A 20,230-nucleotide genomic window follows, 5' to 3' on the forward strand; every position below is an offset into this window, starting at 1 on the left:
ACAGACAGAGATTGCATTAGACGCTGCAGCATATTACAAGACCTATAAAGGGCACATAGAGGTCAGGACAACTGTTATAACTAATGTAGTCTGTTTTATAAGATGGCAGTATCTGTTGTACAGATAATCTGCTGCAGCCCATTGTACATCCCAATGACATGTGGACAGACCCAGAAGAAGCAAGCCCCGTCTGTCATAAAAGACTGGGAACTGTGGTTTCCATTCTGCTGAGTCCATTTCCTCTTTGTGACATTAATGCAATAATTTGAAGATCCCAACAGAATAAATTCTCTCATTAGGATAAGGGATTTGGCTATGGAGTAGAACAACAGAGTCAGAGCACACTAAGCCATCATATCTCTGACTCTCTCTCTCCAGCATGTTGAATCCTTGCAGGTTTGAATTAGATTACTAATTTTGAGGCTGTCCTTCCCCACTGTTCTATTTCATGATGCCTTGCCTTCTTGAAAGCACTAACTGATTTCCTGAATTCATGAGAATACAGACACACACACGCGCGCACACGCACCTCTGTCTCCTCTACATCTGTGCACTGAGTATTTGTTTAAATAGTTTAGATTAAATTAAAAAAATTAAACAATTAAAAAAATTAACAAGATAAAAACAAATAAACATGCAAACAAACAAACAGGAAAACACTCATTTTGTTAATATACAAGGTAATTTATACCCAAACAACTTTTCTTTTTTTTTTAACATTAAAGACAAAACATTCTGTGAACATTGTAAAAATGGGTATAGGATGGCTGTTGCTCACTTCACACTGATTTCCTATTAGATTTTAATATATGTGTTATTCTATCTAGTGGAAGAATTGACATTATTTATCTTATCCTGTGGGTAATATTTGGTTTTTTCCCCCACCCAAAAAACACGTCACAATTAGCTCTTTGGCATTCAAACAACTGAGGTTCATTAATTGTTCTTCATTTTAATTGCAGTCGTGTCCTCCTAGCTACAAACAGAAAAGAAAAAGCTTGAGGTTTAGTGGAATTTCTTTTGAAATCATTTTAGCATATATCACTCCGACCCATTCCAAAAATGTTTTAATCTTTCTACACTGTCACAGTAAAAGCACTTCTTGAGCCTCTTTTAGTGCTTACATAGATCCCTTTTCACTTTGTGGTTTGATCTGAAATGTGAACTAAAATACTATGTCCATCATTATCTGTGCACCATTATGCTACATGTACCTTTAACATCTAGTCTATGTTGTGACTGGGATCGAAACATTCAGAGAAAATGGCACAATCAAAATCATAAAAGGAGATACCAATAAGGAAGTGTGACACTTTCTGTTCCCTATGTCAGTGGAACTGCGATTGGGTGGTCGATGAACCGATTAGATGTGAATGATGTGAAAAACGGACAAAACACACTTGCACAACAGTGACGTATTTGCCCTTTGAACAAAACCGAAGTAGGGCAGAGAAACTCGGACATAGCACAGAAAGACAAACTTGACAGATGTTATAAAGGGGAACTGACATCAGTTTTACAATACTCACTTAACATTATCTCAAGATGAGTAAACCACTGTGTAAAACTACAGTGTGCAAAATTGATTCACACAGGGTTTTCATCTACAGTGCATCATTCCTAAGCTAAATGACATAACAGAAAAAAAAAGAAAAAAAATACTACAAATCGATGTGAATGGCATGCAGGTGCAGTGTCATAATACAGGATTAAATTCCCGCGATCCATGCCTGAAATTGAGTGGGCAGGCTTCTTAAAATAAATCTTTACAAATGACACAGTTTAGCAGTCAAACACGGGTCTGCTTCCTCTCACTCATGCGCTCTACACACAAGAGATGACATCATATTGGGTCAGCTTGGGTTTTAGTGCTCAGCTTGCTATCTACATCTGCCATTTCGAGCGCGCCGTATTAGCCTACATTTACTTTTAACTACTGCCCATTTAATGGAGCACCGTCTCGTGTGCAGGTGAAGATGTCCGGTACAATTCAAGCCATGAATGACTTATATAATAAAACAATGAATGACGTACCGTTGTTGTCTTTGCATTAAATTAGTGCAGTCTAATCCTACAATCTAAATCCTAAACCCCCCACAAAAACAGAACAAAACAGGGTGTGCAGATCATGATCGCCTGTGTAAAAAGGCTTCAGATAGACGTAGTAAAAGTATGCGTAGTGTCATGCATAGTGGACGTTACACTGTCTCAACCGAAAGCCATTGTGACCGTGCGTTGATAGTAAAAGCTCACTCACAACAATGTGCAATGGAAGGTACCACAGTCATTTTGGACGTGACAGATTCAAACGGACTGACACTCACACTGCGTGAGACTGCTAAAATAACACCATGGACAAGTTTATACACCACCCAGCCACCTTGTCTGTTGCAAAAAAAAAAAAAACCCCAAACGTTCACTTCACTACAAGCTGTCATTCGTTTTCTCAGCATACTCACCCCCCGAGGAACAAACCAAAGAGCAAAGCTTCTTCTTCGTCAGTTCACAGCGTAAAAAAATACCCACAATTCAGCCTAGGCTTTAAAAAGGTGCAATAACGAGCAAACGTGCACACTTCGTTAAAGCCGTTAAAAACCAAACCTACGCACTTAACCCCAGCGAGCTGATGCTTGTCTCAGTACTCACCACCTCTGAGTTGCGTTCAAACAACAAGCCGAACAACGTCGAAAACAGGCGATGATAGTCATTACCAACTTCAGGTGCAACCTAATCGACACTACTACTCCTTTGTATCCACTTTTACCGCTTTGACATTTAGCTACAGTAGCTCAGCCGTTGAGCCAAGAGGAAGTGTCATTTTCAGTTCTCAGCGCGCGAGGCTTTTAGCACGAGCTGTTAACCGTTACAGTGGATGGGGACAAACGTTGACAGCAGCGCAACAGCAGAGTGAAAAAACTACTCACCTTTTGTAAAATTCGTCCTTGGTGAAAACCGTACGCACTTCAGGGTTATTTTGTCCGACTCTAGAGATTTCGCTGTGACTTCTCGAAGTGCTGTCAGTTGGTCTAGACTTCCTGAATGACGGAGCAGCAGGAGCACAACCCCTAGCCCGTGTTTGACAGCCACTCTGACAGACAGGCGGAAATAAAGTTGCCTCGTGTTGGGAACCGACCGCTGGAGGATGTGCGCTCTGCGCGCTTGGTATTTTCCACATAATATATATCTGACTGATTGTTTTGCGTGTACTTTATGCTCAGTTGTTTTGTCCGAATTCAATACAAATTTTTAAAGTATGAATCATTCTTACAGTGGCGCAGCATTCAAAAATAAAGATATTAATAAAGAATTTATTAAAAGTGAACGACCAACGATCCTTTACCCAATTTCCTTTGCAAATCATTAAAGATGCATGGACTGAGTCATCCCGATTCTGTTGCAACTTCAGAGATGGCAAGCCAGCTAGTCTGCTAAATATGCTCAGTACGATGATGCCACCTGCTGTTGTACTTTGGAAGTTTAACTGTAAAATTATTGAGTTTATTCTGCATCAGGGCCGTTTCCAGTAGTTTTTGCAATAGGATGGCCGGGGGAGCGGGGAGACCAATGAAAACCAGTGGAGGAGTAGGATGGGGCACAGGAAACCACAATATTTGATCCGAAACGAATACCGCGTATTCACTAGCAAGGACCTCAACCTCGGATGCAAATGAAGAATATTTGCTGATAATGATTACTGGCTCCTGGCCTAACAGATTCCACTGATACCTTTTGGATGACAAACAGAGGAAAAATGGGGAGGGAGTGTGCGGCGTGGAAATGAGGACATGTGTAGGCATAGATGTAAGGTGAGGAGAATGTGTGGATTGTAGTTTCACTCCTTAATATGATAATAAAAATGAACTCAAGTATTATAATTTTCAGGCTTATACAGACCTGTTTCCTAATACAGACATTATGCCAGAAGTGGCACTTAAGAGTATAAAAATCTAGATCTGTTTAAATTAATTACATTCTACTGAATAGCTGTTTTGTAATGTGGAGAAACAAGTATTCAGACCATCAATAAAAAAAGTTGTATTCTTACTTATTTTCCCCAATAAATCAAAAGTTTTACTTTTGATTGTTTAAAAGGAACAGTGTGTCATGGTCCTGGGTCTTTTGACCCAGCGTTTTAAGTTTGAGTTTATTTTGTTCATTAGGTTATCTAAGTTCATTTGGTTATTAGACTCCTTGTGTTTTCTTCCCCTGTATTTAAGCTTCCCCTCACCCTTCGTGTTTCATGCTGCGTGTCTTATGTTATCAAGTTTGTATTATTATGCCTAAGTGTTTCTAGTTATTATTTTCCCCTCGTGTTTCCAACCATGTTAAATCTCCCCTGCTCTTCATGCGTTTCATGTCTGTGTCTTACGTTGTCAAGTTCGGGTTGTCATGTCTATGTCGTCTCATTATGTTTCCTGTTTTATTGTGAAGAGGTCTGGTGTTCTGTGTTCATCATGTTCAGTTTTACTCTCCCACTGTGACGTCATTATGTTCATGTGTGCCAGCTGTTTCCTCATGTGTCTCCACTTCCCCTAATCACCTCCTGTGTATTTAAGTCCTCTGTTTTCAGTGTGTGATTGTCAGGTCGTCTGTTGTCCACGCCATGTTTCCTATGCCATGCTTCCAAGTTTCGTGTCTAGGTTTTTCTTATTGTTTGTTTAGATTTCCCAGTTTAGGTTTGTGTTAATTTTGCTTCAGTTTGCCTTGCCCTTTGTTTGTACCTTTTTTTCCAGCCATATTAAACGGCTCGCCTTTTGTTAACATTCAAGTTTTGTTCCCTGTTCCTTGGAGTCTGCATTTTGGGTCCTTTTTCAATTCATACAGTCTGCCCTCGCCAGACTGTGACACAGTGCATGTTAATGGACATCATATAGACATAAAATGTAGACATGCCAGATTTTTTACCCAAAACTACTAATTTACATCATTACTACTTGGGCAGGTAACATGAAACTATGGAAAATACTGTAAAAATACAAACAGACCTGAAAACACAGATTGTAAAACAATACATCATGTTAAGTTAAAAGCAATCACAGATATGGTTTGCCATCAGCCATTGCTTGAGTTATGCCCTAAACATAGGATCTTTACAGTGTCTCTTTGTTGTAACTGGTAAACTATTTAAACATTTATTTCTCTTTTCTCTTCTATAAATGTGAAGTGCCTTTCTCTTCTAGAGGTAGGCCTAGTAACACTCCCAACATCAATTCTTTGTTAATAAATTCATTTTAAGGCAGAATTAATTTAATTAATGTAAATGTATTTAGCATTACTGCCTATTAGTGCAAGCAAAAGTGCTTGCAGAATCATATGCTTTGTAACACTCATTCACAATTAATGATTTATTATCGTGTCACTTTGGTGTTGATTAATTAATCATATTCTGCTGGGTAACTTTATCTACAGTAGATTTATGTTAGAAATCTGAAAATATAATAACTAACTCAAGCTTTAAAATACATTTTATGGAGTAAAAAATACACTATATGTATAAAAGTATTTGGGCACACCTCCTAATTGTTCTTAATTCAGATCATTTCAGTCCCATAGCCACAGGTCCACAAAACTCAAGCAGCCACACGGAGTACACACAATGGCACACCCTGCCTTTACAAATATTTGTGAAAGAATGGGTCATTCAGTAAATTTGAGCATGCCTCTGTGGGAAGTCCATTTGTGAATTTTCTTCCATTCATTTATACCACTAAATGGTGTTGTTGAAAGGCCACACTTGCCACAGTAACTCAGCCACACAGCGGTACACCATGTAAAGGTTACAAAGCAGGGTCACAAAGTGCTGAGGCACAGAGTTGCAACTGTCCCTTAGTATTAAAATCAAAACTGTGCATCAGGAATTTCGTGGTATGGATTTCCATGGCCGCTTACCTCCTGCAGGTGCAGGTGGCCCAGTATTTTTGTCCATATAATGTATCATATTTGAATTCAAAATATACTGGAGTAGAGCGTCTCATGTTTTGATAAAGTTAAGTACCAAAGTGCATTACTGAAGTGCAAGCTGTCTTCGAGTAGAACTGGGCATTATATGATTAACAGTATTCTCGTCCACTGGCATCACTGGGATCACACTATCACTTTTTATGTCTGTCCAAGTACAACACTGAAGACACCACCTGATAAATTTGCTGTTAAAATGATAACATTTCACCAATTATTTGACAGAATTATTTCACTAATTTAGTCAAATTCATATCTAATGACCAAAAACAATGCCAAAATGATACCAAAATTAAGGATGTAAATGTCAACGTTAACCAAAAAACAAAAACTAATTTCCATAGACTGTCAATGAAAGATCGTTACTGAGCATATTCTGCTCATATAAAGTAAACTGCATTTTCCTAAAGTTTAGGTTTTCAACATAATACACTAAATACACCAAAAAAGGTTAATAGTAAACCATACGTTTTTGTTTCTTTGAATGCTTTTGTGATTTTTTTTGTTTTGTTTTATCTGTTTATTTTATTTTTTTTAATAAAGCATGCTAAATCTGCTTTTTTAAAGGTTTTGCATACTTGATTCCCCCCAGCTTAAGCAGTTGTAAAAATTCGAGATTGTTTTGTTTTTCTTCAGCTGTCCGTAGATTTTCTGTAAAACTACTATAGAAACACAAACACATTTTGTAGTTCTTTTGGTCACTACTGTTTGAAAATGTTTCTGAGTTATTGTGTGAGCACTGGGGCGAGGAAGAGGCAGCTGGCAGGGATCAGCAGTGGCCTCAATGAAAAAACTGGCGTTCACCAATCACCTTCCGATGCTAATCCTTAGAGTAGTGAAAAAAAACAAAGAAACTTATTAACTATCCAAATGTGATAGGAAATGTGCCTGTTTAGATGTTTTACCATACATTTCAAATCACTCATAGAAAACTTGGCCTCTATTAATTAGCGGTGACTGTTTCAAAGTTTTTGTGCTAGTTCTATTAAAAACTGCGATTAAATGTTTTATACGATTCGTTTATTATCAAAATTCTACCCAGGCGTATTCTTGGACAGCTTGACACCCGGGGGTCCTACCAGTTGTAGGCGCTCTTCCAAGCAAGCTGCAAAACACAAATCGATTGTTTATTTTATGTTTGTTTACATTTTTCGGAGCGCATAAATGACTTCGACTTTGCTGTCGCCCATGGTGGATTATTACAATGATGAAGAAGAACTCGATAGCGTGGATGACGACGACGATCGGAGTTTCAGGGGGAGAGACTCGGAAGAAGGTAACGTTTTCAACAATATCTTCCCCGATTGTCGGGCTCTGTCTAGTTGTTGGAAAAAACGGAAATGCGCGCTTTATTGTATGAATTTGGATGTGTTTTCTTAAAATGCAGCATTTAAGTCGTTTTCCCCCTTCCAGTGGAAACCGTTTGTCCATGTAGCGTAGTATGCGCAAGTACAAAACAAGTTAAAATGTATTTCTCGCTCCCAAAACTGGAAAGCTACTTCAATGCAGCCACACGTTACTTAGTTAGCTTTCTAGCTACGTTTAGGTACACAGTGCCACGAGCAAAGAGTCTGCCTGGTGAGGAACTGTCTCAGAAGTATGTGATTTAAGCTCAGTAAGCAAAGCAAACCGTTCGGTTTTTTCAGAGTTGGCAGCAAGTCGAGCGAAAGAAATAATCAGTGATAAACACGCTAAGATTGCTAGCATTAATTTTTTAGCGTTATACACAAGAGCATGAAAACACCACTGACCACAGTGCCTTGACGTACATGTGCGCTTAAAACAGTGCTCCCGAAGCACAGCTATAAATTTCAACTATTCGTTTTTTTTCTTAAAAAAAATTATGGCAGTTCAAACGTTAATTAGCCAACTTGCTACGTAACGGTAGCTCCGGGCATTGACAGGTCGGCAGGAAGGCAAGCGAAATCCTGCGTGCTGTGTCCACTGCTCTGCCCTTTTCACACACTTCACTGAGACAGAACGGATTGCAGGGAAAGGGAAAGAAAGACCGGATCAGAGGAAGGCGATGACAACACTGCAAGGTTAGCCAATTCCCTGACATTGACCTCCAAAGCGAACAGCTGGACTTATTTTTCTTCTCCTCTCCGGATATGTTCTTCTAAGCCTAACTACGTAAGCTAGAGTCGGGTTACACTCTTTATCAGCAGGCGCGGCTAACTTATGCTAGCACATTAATGCTAGCCGAAAATGAAAGGTGCTGTGTCAGCTTGAATACAGAGAGGGGCCTTAGTCTTTGCTCGTCTTGACGTTTCAACGTAAAGCCGGTGAATTTTTTTTCGTCAGACATATGTGGTTATAACTTGGTTCCCGAGCTTCTGACATCAAACCAGGTTTGGTGAAACATGCTGGCGTTGTTTCGAGAGAGTTGCTGTTGGATTGACAGCACTACCAAGTTAGCCGGGATCTGTACTGGTAATTACACCTTGCGAAAAGTGCTTAAAAATATAGATCATCACTCTTTCTATAAATGTCATCGAGAAAAAAAGCCAAAGGGCAGTTAAGCAGATGTACCCACTTTAGTTTGGTGTAGCTGAGCGTTTTCTGCAGTCGATTCAAGAATACGTAGAGGTATCAGCTGTTATCCTGGCATACGTGGATTTCCCACTGTCTACATTATCAACCCCAGGGCATTCCCAAGCAGGGTGTAGACCATTACTTCATCTGTGCCACGCACGTACTTTCATCTGCAGATATCTCTGCCATCTGTGCATCAAGGTTGTTTTTGAAAACTTATGCCTGTAAACATTCCTGATATGATCACATGTGAAGTATTTGGGGAAAAAATGTTTTCAAATTTTAGCTGAGAAAATCCTTTCTTTTTTCTTCTTGATTTTCCAGACACTGAGGATGCCAGTGAAACTGATCTTGCCAAACATGACGAAGATGACTATGTGGAAATTAAGGAGCAGTAAGTTTCTTGCCAACTGTGGATAAGCAGCCCTAACCTTTCACTGAAAATCATTTTTGGTGATGAAAGTTTTAAGTTACTGTGCTATTGTAAGGGGGTTGGGACTTTAGCTTTTCTTTCATTGCAGAATGTATCAAGACAAACTGGCCTCTCTGAAAAGGCAGCTGCAGCAGTTACAAGAAGGTAATCATTTTGACTTATTTTCACATGAATGGAGGTGTCAGGAATTATCCATATTTGAAGGACTCCTGCCTTTTATTGTGTGGTACTGTGTGTGAGCATGAGGATTAATTTTGACTTGTCAAGGGCATAGCTAAAACCTTACTTATTAGTCATGGTGCTTAGTGGTTAGGAATTACATCATCAGGCAGAAGAGCAGTTTAAAAGTGCTCGCTTGTCATTGGCTAAAAAGATAAAACAGTGATGACAAATGGCCCTCTGCCATGAGCTCATTTTTATTGTTAAGACTGTCTGTTGTTTACTGATGCAAACGGCTTCTAAACTGCTGAGTGAGCTGTTTGAAAGTACTGTCAGCTATCCCAAAAGGCTTTTACTGCTCATGCTGATGATTGTAGAAACTGCAGAATGATAAGTTGTTTTGCAAATCCAAAAGTAATTACAGTGTCAGTGTATTCTAGTCTACCCTGTGGTTCAGTGTAAAAGGTGTGGCAAAAATAAATAAATAGTAGTGGGTAGTCTACAATACTGTATGGTGTGTTTTCATGAGTGAACAACGCCCAGCATTAATATCTAAAACACATTTGTCTTGTCAGGCACACTGCAAGAGTATCAGAAGAGGATGAAGAAGTTGGACCAACAGTACAAAGAGAGACTTCGGAATGCAGGCAAGAACATGAAGTGCTTTACTTCTGATGCATCCATGCCAACCAATGTTGGACATGCTGTTTAGATTTAAGGAAGCTTTCTGCTCTAGTTTGGCTTGTTTATTCAGGGAAATGCACAGAGCTACAGACGACTGTGTGTACCTGAAAATAAAAATAGCCGCTACCATGGATTTAAGAAGAGAAGTATGGGTAATGAAAGAATCAAGCCAATGTCTTGGTTGGACTTTTTAAACTGCAATTTTTCCCACACACTTAAATTGACCTTCCCATATAAGGCCTTCTTTTGAGGTGGTCTTCAGTATCATTAAGCTGCTTCGTAAGAATAATAGTAGTCCTTGTTCTGCTCTGGAGATCTGCTGTGAGCTGGATAATATAAACCTGCATCTACTGCAAACTGATCCTACGCTAGGCTTAAAAAGATGACAAGATATAGTTCCAGGTGGTGGAGTTGGGAGTTTTAGCCACATTATCAGAGACTCACTGAAGAGACAGCTGACGATATTGCTCAGTTACTTGTTATAAAAGCTATATATGTATATATTTTAAGTTTTTTGGTGGTTGACTTCACACAACATGTGTGCCTTCTTCCGCAGGGCTCCTGCTCACATCCACATGTCCCAAACACATAAATCCATGCGATGCACTTAACTGTATTGGGTGGAATGAAAGCGCATACTGTCTACTCATTTAAATTAACAGGATGCTGTTTTGTAAAAAACTGAGCAGCTTCTCTCTGTTTCCAACCTGTCCTCTAACCATTCGGCTGCTTTAATTATATTGGATACTCGGCTTTTGTTGACTCCGTAGCTTGTCTTGTTTGTGATCAGCTTTCTCCTTTGCTTGCTGTGTGCCAGAATGGAATGTACTTAGTTTTTTGCTGATCAAAATGAGTGTTTATTTAGTTAGGAATGCAGTGCCAAAAGGCTCTGGTAGTACACTCATAATCACTGCAGTGGAGAATAGAAAGTATGTAATTACCAATGATCAGTTAATTTCTAATGCTAAAATGACTAAAAGATAAAGAGTCAGTGCCTTATTGTTCTCGGAGTTTTACTTGAACTTCAGTATTTTACTATAAGCTTCTGGTACTTTGTGCTCCTGTGCTATAAGCATTCTCTTTTATGATTTTTGAGGGTAAATAAATTGAATTTAATGACACAGAACAACGGTTTGCTTCATGTGACCAGTTGTGCTTTATTTTTCCCATTTACAGATCTATTTCTCCAGCTTGAGGTAAGTGCAACAGTATCTCAGATGGTCTGACGCTAATGTAAAATCAAAATCAGCCATTATTTTTTTTATTTTTTTGGACATACAAGCATAAATTTCTTCTTGCTTTGTACCTTCTGCAGACAGAGCAGGTGGAGAGGAACTACATCAAGGAGAAAAAGGCAGCAGTGAAGGAGTTTGATGATAAAAAGGTTGAGCTAAAGGAAAACCTAATTGCAGAGCTGGAGGAGAAAAAGAAGATGATTGAGAACGAGAAATTAACAATGGAGCTGACAGGCGGTAAGGGAGCCAGAACAGGATTATTAATCAGGGACTTGCTCAGCAAAAGAGAGATATGGGGGGGGGGGAAAGTATGTGGGTGGCTGTATTTTACTTCTTTCTACATATTTTAATATTAAGTCATCAAATGAAATCTGAGTTTTCAGATACAGTTAAGATGCTAACCTCTATTCATCTATGCATCTGGAGCTCACACTCATATTTCTTCTATTCATAGACTCCATGGAGGTAAAGCCTATCATGACCCGGAAGCTGAGGAGACGGCCCAACGATCCAGTCCCAATACCAGACAAGCGGCGAAAACCTGCACCAGATATCCTTTGCATAAACTTGTGACTGTAAAATATTCCAGATTATTTATACTTGTAGAATTTGTTCTTGAGATACCTTAAAATAAATTTAAAAAAATGATTTTGTGTCTTAAAAAACCCCCAAAAAACTTTCTTTAACTCTTCAAACCTCAGCTAAATTATTTGCTAACAGATGAGCAGATAATGGAAGATTTAAGAACACTTAATAAGGTGAGTGCTTCTAAATTTCTAGATGTGATGTGTTTTTGGAAAGCAATATAACTCAGCAATTCCTTATAATAAATCTTTTCAACCCTGCTTTTTACAGCTGAAATCACCAAAGCGACCAGGTATGATTGCACGTGCCTTCTACTACGGATTTTTATAATGAACATTTATGTGTGTACTGAGTTACCTCTCAGACGAAGAGAGTAGCATTGGTCTTCTGCTAGGAGAAAGGGTCAATAAAATGCATCACAGTAATATTTTGTTTCTTACATGTATATTAGCAGGGGGCATTAATCGGGTGTTTCTCCCTCCCTAGTGTCTCCTTCATCTCCAGAACATGTCCCCTCTGCTCCCATGGAGAGCCCCACCCAGCGTTATGAGGCCCGCATCGAGGATGGGAAACTTTACTATGATAAAAGATGGTGAATTTCAAGTTTTAATCTGTGCATCTCTGACACGATAGCAATTCATACACAGCGTCGCCACTAGATGGCCACATTGTTATGCGTTGGATGTTAGCTTGAGCCTGTAAAGATATTTTACAACCACTGTGATAGCAGCCTCATTTTTTTCTGCGCTACAGAAAGAGAGATTGCTTAGGAGCTGCTGAATACTATGCTTAAAGGCACTGTTAAAAATGCATATTTGTAGAATATGTCTGCACAAGAACCAGCAACGCACTCCCTGCTGTTATGCCAAAATAAGAGTGAAAATCCCTGAATAGACACAGCCCTCCCTTGCCCTTCTATTTCAGAGCTGAGTTGTGAATCAGACACGTCAGAGCATAAGGTCATTTGAAGATGGGTAAAAATAATAGAATTCTGTCCTATTAGCTGCTCATATAGACAAAGTAATTTGAGAAGACAGAGCTATGTGCACTTTTCTTTCAAGGCAAAGTCTCATTTATTGATGGCTAAAGAAGATGCCACCACTGGAAAGCCTTCTCAAAAAGCCACAGGGAGGCACATGCGTCATTATTCTTCAGTGGGCCCTTAATAATGAAGTACCTTCTGTCAGTCTCTTCCTCTAGGTTTGTTCTGTCCTCTATAAGGTTGGAGCTATTAAAAAATAACAGACTTTTTGTTTTGATTTTTCATTCCAATTATCTACTTAGTGCCTTCTCAGGAGTAATGTGGTTTATTCAGCTGGGTAAAATTATTTATAATGAACTTCCCTCCAGTCTGCACTTGTTTGTTTGATGTTTAGTCTGTGTGTGTTTATGCTGACAGGTACCACAAGAGTCAGGCCATCTACCTGGAGTCAAAAGACAACACAAAGATCAGCTGTGTCATCAGCACAGTAGGAACCAATGAGGTGGGTTTTAGTTCTCATTCCAAGCATCAGCATCTCATTCAATTGCGTACAGAACTGTATAATTAATTAAGATTGAAGTATTCTGTGTATATAATCTTTAAAAAAATTGTCATTCCTATAAGATGACCAGACAAGAAGACCATAAGCATTGTCCTATCCAATAAGATAGTCTAAGCTCGACATCGTATGTTTCTCCATGGCATAGTGCTCAGTTGTTTTCCAAAAAAACATTAAAAAGACATCAGCAAGACACACTGTTGCGCGGGGCAACATATTCCATCATTACCAGACTCTATGCCACATGTACTATCCTGCTGCTGTGAATAGTCACCAGAGCACTAAATGTTTATTGATAAACAGCTGAAAATAGTCTCTGAGTATACAATTCTGTTTGAGGAACATCTGCTAAAAAGTATGGTGCCCAGCTGTTTTAGGATATTAGGGAACAATTTGGGAGGGAAAAAAACAAAGGAAAAATCAAAATGACATTTGAGACCAATTGTGCAGCAGTTGTACTTCTGGGTTTCCACAAGCACATTACAAGCTTGAAAATGCCTTGCTTTTTTCTTTTTTTTCCTTTTCTTTTTTTTTTTTAAGTTAATATATTGTATTGATATCTGATAGGACTTCTGATAGCTTTTACAATTTACTAAAACAACAATAACACATCCTCACATAAGAAAAATGGTACACCCTCTATTAATTCTAAGCTTTTTAAATACAGAGACATTATAAAACTTATGACTCCCTTTCCAGGTTTTAAAAGTTAGATGAACAAAACAGGAATATTGAACAATTTCATTATTTATTTAACAAAAATAAAAACGCACACACCATGATTTACTGTCCTTTAGCAGCAGTGACTTTAAAGGTATAGTAAGTAATTTTTTGCGACTATTTAAGAGAAAAAACAATGTTGTAATAATAAATGTCCATTGATGAGTGTGTAATTGCACTTTTCAAGAAATTAATAATCTCACAAAACACATAGGGGCATAACCTGGTTTGTGAAAGTCACCATGGAAGTTACTGTTTCATTTTTATGTATGTGGGTTGAGACCAGCTACATACATAGTTTGTCTTATAAATTCCTGATAAATTAAAGATCACAAACAACTCTTCCAAACTGTACATGGCCATTAAAATTTCTACATGCATCCTTTTGACATCTCTTTCTCATTATGCCTTTCTCCTCCCTCATTTCCACCTAATCCTCTTCCTCCACAACTCAGCCCTCATCTCCTGAACTGAAGGCAGGGGGCTAACACACTAAAATGTGCATAAATTAGCTTATTGTTGCAATTTCTTATTGTCAGCAGATTACATATGCAACCCTCTGGACAGCTGACTATGAGCTGGCTAAACAACAACAGCTGGTTGTAACCTAACATTTTGACAGCTAATGTCAGGCTTGAGTGTACTTTAAAAAAAATAAAATAAAATTGCACTTTCACTCTGGTAAAAAGTTTGTTTATGTTCTCACATTGTATGAAGGTTTATTTTCCAAGTTTCAGAGTCCAAAAATATTAGATTCAGGGAAATTTCTTTACTAATGCCAGGAAACAGCAGCTAACATCAGTAATGACAACAGCACTTACCAATAGAAATGTGCAAGATATGCTCAACAACTCACCTCAGAAATGCTGTGATCAGACACAAGTGAGACTCACTGACTAATCGGTCTGTATCAGACTTCTTTAAAAAAGCTTTATAGCCTCTTCCAGAGTAAATAGACATGGACACATTATTGAGAGCTAAGGTAAACAGCAAGCTGACTGCCTATACTTCAGTACACATGAAGGGTGACCAGAGTTGTTTGTCCTACTGCGAACGCCGTAGCTCGGATTATGCACCTGAATTAGGAGAGGTAATGCCTGTATTATTCTTCAGTGGAAAATCTACATTGTAACGAAACAGGAAACCCCTTTTAACTCTACACTCCACCCTTCCATGCCATCAACTCAATGTGTAGTTTCTTTTCTCGACAGGTGCGTGGATGGTCACGGCATAGATTTCCCGCAGTATAAATCAGACTTCAAAACCAGAATTCAGTTAAATGAAATCTACTGACATCTACGTGGTTAGACAGCTCTCTTAAGGTCCCGCCACAGCATTTTAATCAACTTGACGTCTGGAGTTTTAAAAAGAATCAAGGTGTTGCAATGGCCATTCAGTCGTGCTCAGAGGAGTTTATGATTGACACAATGCCTGTAAGGTGCTCAAGTCCTGTAGGTTCAAAACAAACCCCAATCAAGCCTGTCTGTAGTTCTTGGGGTTTTGGCAGTTTGTCTGAGCACTGTATGGTGGCCTCATGGTGAATTTGCTGGAACATCTACATTGGAAAAACTGGTAACTGCTTTGTACTTGTGAATAATCTTTCTCATTGTAGAATAATGAACTTTACTTTGTTTGGAAATTGCCTTTTAACTCAGGCAAATGTTACAACTCAATACGGTTTTACCTTTTTAGCTAACCTTTCCCTTATGTTCATTAATAACGATAGACAAAGTTATTCATTACTGATTTTTGAATGAGGGTAACTTCTCCCTCTGGTATAGCCTACATTATTTGTTGTCATGCTTGATGTCTTTGTGCAGCTCCCTTTTTCTGTTTGTGCCATACATTATGCATTATGATGGGTGAATACCATTACATTAATGAAGTGCAACATTAAAGTTTTGCTTGAGTAGTTGAATGAAAATGGATATCATCAACTGTTTCATTGCACAGATTTGACTCTTTTTTTTTTTTTGATTCACAAAACAAAATTTATTAAAATGGAAGGAAAACTGTTCATTTTTAATGTTAAATGTGAATTTATTCATGAGGAACTTTTCCAGCTTCCTTTTAACGTGCACATGAAGAAGAAAGCAGTTTGGCTGTATTGAGGGTTTCTTCTGTGTGTGATTTCCAGATTTGGGTGAGAAAAACAAGCGACAGCACAAAGATGAGGATCTACCTGGGGCAGCTGCAGAGGGGAGCGTTTGTCATTCGTCGGCGGTCGGCTGCGTGAAGCATTACCACACCCAATCCCATCTGTGCGTTTACCCATCCATCCAGCCAGTGGCTCATTCATCCAGTTTTGGAGTCTAACATGTGGCCTCACATTCATATTTCATTATCTTATATACACTACCCCCTAAAACACAAATATACACAGACGAGGTCTTCTGTGGCTATGAATATCTCATCCAGTTTTTTCCCCTCATTAACCAAATGCTACTGCAGTGAACATGGCCAGATATCCAACTGTTTTCCAGCCTTATATTTGTCACTATGTGGCATGCATGTAAAACTGGTTTGTGGTCACAAAGATGACTTGTTTTGATTACAAATCTTTCCAAAGCAATCTTATTTACATTTATCATTAAGTTATTAAGTAGTTCTCAAACAGCCTGATTTGAATAACAGAAAAACTAGCGATGTGTGACCGATCAAGTACTGGAGGGAAAGAAAAAAACTATACAACCGAGGAACTGCTGCAGGTTGAACTGAATATAGAAATCCCTCAACTAAAATTACAGTTACTTTATACAGGAAGCAATGCCATTTTCAAGAATATGCCTTTTTTTTTCCCAGTATCATTATGAAGTAAAAGTTTCTTCCTATGCTGATCTGATGATTTTTTTTTTTTTTTCATTTTTTGTAATTTGTTATTTGAGAAATGTTTTTTGTGACATGACCTTCTCCATATGTGAAACTCCTGGATTAGTTTACCAGTATTTGCATGTGGAGCATTATTTTGTGATTTGTACTGTATTCCATTCTATTAAAGATGTTTTCTGCTTAATTTCAAGCTTCAGTTTTATTGTTTGTTTGTTTGGTTTTTGTTTTGTTTTTTTACTTTAATATGAAAAGCACCAAACCACAGTTGACAATCTAGAAAAAAACAATTCACAACACAAAAACCATTATTTATGGGTATTTAAGACACTTGAATAACACATAGGCCTGTATTTACTGCTGGCATATAAATTAATGACTTGTTAGTTTGGTGTCGCTTCAAACAACTGAAAGTAGTGGTTCTTGGTATGATTTGAGTACTGGCCCTCATGAACTGGGAGCCTCTGGCTTTTGGGCTATATTTATTTGGAGAGAAATGTTCAGGTGATTATTTTGTACAGGGACCTCATTGCTGTTATTTATGCAGAGACTAGTTCTTATATAGTACTTTTCTTTTTTTTTCTTTTCTTTTTTTTTTATTATAGTATAGTACTTTTCTAATGCAGCATGTCTCTTTCACACATACATTCAGAGAAGCAATTTTTCCTACATCTTAAGCGCTTTCTAACATTCACAAGCATTCACATTGTAAAAAAGCATCAGTATTTTCCCCAGGGATACTTTGAGAGACTTGGTAGACTTCCAGCCTTCTGACTAGTAGATGACCTGCTTTACCGCCATAGGCACCCCTCACCATAGTAGCACATGTCTTATACTGGTCCTTTATAGGTCCTTTATAGGCCCTTTATGGAATCCTTAAATTTATTTTGTCTGAAAAATGTCTCCAGTCCCCAAAAGTCCCCTTATTTCTGATTGGCTTCCCCTCAAAGAACTTTGAACTTCCACTTTGAAAGGGGAACAGTGCAATGAAAATTTATGAAATTAAGTGTATAAAAATATTTTACTGAAAAAGTGGTTAAGTTGATATTTGTTCTGGAACACTCCTTCAGTTATAAAACCTTTACATGCCTAAAAAAACCAAACAACAACAACAAAATAAAACCCAATGTGAATATCTTGATGCAGTAATTAAATATTAAACTTCATCAAACTTGGCACAAAAAGTGAAACATTTGTATTTGATTATTTCTTTGTTACAATAATGCTTGTGGGTAAAAAATAAAATAAAAATCTTGCACTCTTGGAAAGCCTGTTTGTTTCCCCATAAATGGTGTCACAGTAGTGAGGAGTTGAGTACGTGGGTTGTGCTCATAAAAAACGTGTCAAATCTTCACTGCCAATGTCAAACAGCTTGTTCTCTGGGTTGGTGTCATTTTGTCTAAGAAACATGACGTATTGGTAATTTAACAATTAATTAATTAAACAAACAAAGGCCTCATTAGCATGTGGAAGAATCATACACAGTCACAGAACCCTGGCACCTCCTCCTTGGCACACATTCACTTGACACCAATTTTAATTTACAGCACGAAAAAGGTGATGTGTTGATATGCTCCAACGGTCCAAAAAGTTCTGTTGACCTTTCACTTTGTTTTAAAAAATTACCTTAATAATAATTCATAAATTAGATAAATTTGACTTAAAGACTAGTTGCATTTGCTCTGGTCTGTGATGCCTGTAGAACATAAAGTTAACATTATATGAGTGCATCACAAAAAATGAGAATATTGCAAATGCAAAGGGCTTTCTTGAGTGTGGAAAAGAGAAGCTGTCAAGAGCTGCAGAGGCATATGCTATTTTTCTGCTGGTTATTAGGAGTGGCCTCTGTCACATGTAAGTAGTTTTTTGATCCGCTGATCATAGCTGCTATAAACGCTCTATTGACTGCAGACAAGACCCCCAGGGGATCCCTGGACCATTTAATGTTTTAACATGTTTAATAAAGCGTTATTCATTAAGCAACATGGTATAGTAAAGACAAGCATTTCAATTGCTGTTTATTTTTCCAAGTCAGCCGAGTCTGTGTTCTGTGTCCAAATCATCTGTCTATTTTTTTCCTGGATATTTTTTCACATCAACTTGCCGATGTATCCAAATAATCAATGTGACCGTGTCACCTCCCGGTTCCAGTCCTCTCACAGAGTGACTCTCAGCCATCCTTACACTTTGTAAACAGCTGAATTATTTGGCATTCAGCACAGATCTCTGTTAGCCAACCAGTCTGCCTCTTCCCTCTTGTGTGTCCTATCACTTTAACCGGATGGCATGTTTCACTTTGCCTGACTTAATGACACTGTCTGACAAGGAGGGCAATTACACTTTTGCCATGCTGCACAAAATGCAAGGCTCATCTGAAAGGGCTTGTTGTCCACAAGCCCGTCAGGTGTGATTGCTCAGTCTCTTGCAGGGACATGAAATGAGCTGATAGTGAATGTGATGCCTGTCTGCTCCCTTTATTGCACTGCATGTCTGACTTTTGGTTAAAGCCACAATAACATACACTCAGGCACTTAATGTGAGATTTACAGGGCTTGGGTTTATTTTAAGCGTGGCATCGCATACAGCTCATTTAAAGTGATCAGCAATCAGGGGCAGAGTACATAGCCTTCTTGGTGTATTTGACATTTCCTGTAGTTCTTTTTCAAATATTCATTTTGGTGTCTCACTGTGGGTATATGCAGACTCCCGTATTGCCAAATAACCTCATCTGAACAACCATCTTTTACACTACGAAGTCCTATGTGGCCCCACACGCAGGAAAAGGTCAGCAAGAAATGGTGCAGGGTCAACCAAATTATAAAACCTTGCAAAGGTCAAAAGTGAAGTCCTGCTGCACATATTTCTTCTATAGACACGTCCCTAAAGACAGCTATTACTGTAGTGCGGGGGTGTTAAATACAGGCCCGGGGGCAAAAATCGGCCCAGTAAAGACTACCATCCAGCTCACTGGAAAATGCAAAGGAGGGCATAAGTTTTAGACTAAGTTTTATAAGTGTTTTTTAACGTTTTCCTACCAATAAAGACCTTCCCCATGGGCATTCATACTACATGAAAGTAATTAAGGAATAGGTAAACAATTAAATGACACAAGTGCTCCTGTTTTTTCATCTGCTATCGAAATTTCAGGGTTTTGTTTTTCAGTTTGGTCACAGTAAAAAAAGGTCATAGCTACTATAAAGAATTATTCCATAACTATTCCACTAGTTTACTGTATGAAAATAAGTGCAGGGTATTTCAGGAGTGGTGTGAGAAATCGGTGTACTCTCTCACAGAGTGTAATTCTAGGGTCACAATCAGGTCAAATCCAGCATTTGTAGCCCAAAACCCTTCTCTCTGATTGACTCCTTTAGAGTTAGGGGCATGAGTGCGTGGATGCTTGTTGTCTAGTGAGGAATTTATATCCATTTTATATTGAAATGAAAAAGACCTTCAAGAGGTCCACAAATGCATGCTATGTTCAAGTCCCAGTGGAAATTGGGACATCTGGGCTTCCACAGTATTACAGAGTTTTTTCAAATAAAATGGATGTTTCT

General features: G+C 38.4%; 2 protein-coding genes across 10 annotated transcripts in view; one reads left to right on the forward strand and one right to left on the reverse strand.

Annotated features, from left to right (window-relative positions):
- taok3a (TAO kinase 3a) overlaps nt 1-3,122 on the reverse strand; it is a 62,820-nt gene extending 59,698 nt beyond the window's left edge. For 2 of the 6 annotated variants that reach the window (XM_004566681.6, XM_004566682.6), the window contains exon 1: nt 2,925-3,122. The gene's annotated coding sequence lies outside the window, so the exon portion shown is untranslated. Of the gene's footprint in view, nt 1-2,459; nt 2,609-2,646; nt 2,821-2,924 lie in introns of those variants that run through there. The other 4 variants (XM_004566684.6, XM_076891123.1, XM_004566683.6 and 1 more) reach the window with 2 other exon arrangements.
- Nucleotides 3,123-7,022: 3,900 nt separating this feature from the next.
- Nucleotides 7,023-16,863, forward strand: suds3 (SDS3 homolog, SIN3A corepressor complex component). Of its 4 annotated transcripts, none has more exons than XM_004566679.4 (12): nt 7,023-7,234; nt 8,818-8,887; nt 9,015-9,070; nt 9,661-9,732; nt 10,946-10,965; nt 11,085-11,241; nt 11,459-11,554; nt 11,701-11,762; nt 11,860-11,881; nt 12,076-12,181; nt 12,989-13,073; nt 15,988-16,863. In XM_004566679.4, the coding sequence occupies exons 1-12, from the start codon at nt 7,123-7,125 to the stop codon at nt 16,084-16,086; spliced, it is 957 nt and encodes a 318-aa protein (XP_004566736.1). In that variant the 5' UTR covers nt 7,023-7,122; the 3' UTR covers nt 16,087-16,863. The 4 variants fall into 4 exon arrangements, with proteins under 4 accessions (XP_004566736.1, XP_004566737.1, XP_076747241.1 ...); XM_004566680.6 differs by lacking the exon at nt 7,023-7,234 and adding an exon at nt 7,816-8,000; XM_076891126.1 differs by lacking the exon at nt 7,023-7,234 and adding an exon at nt 8,178-8,391.
- The last annotated feature ends 3,367 nt before the right edge of the window (nt 16,864-20,230 follow it).

This window comes from Maylandia zebra, linkage group LG12 (genome assembly GCF_041146795.1).
Source record: "Maylandia zebra isolate NMK-2024a linkage group LG12, Mzebra_GT3a, whole genome shotgun sequence".
Classification (NCBI taxonomy): Eukaryota; Metazoa; Chordata; class Actinopteri; order Cichliformes; family Cichlidae; genus Maylandia; species Maylandia zebra.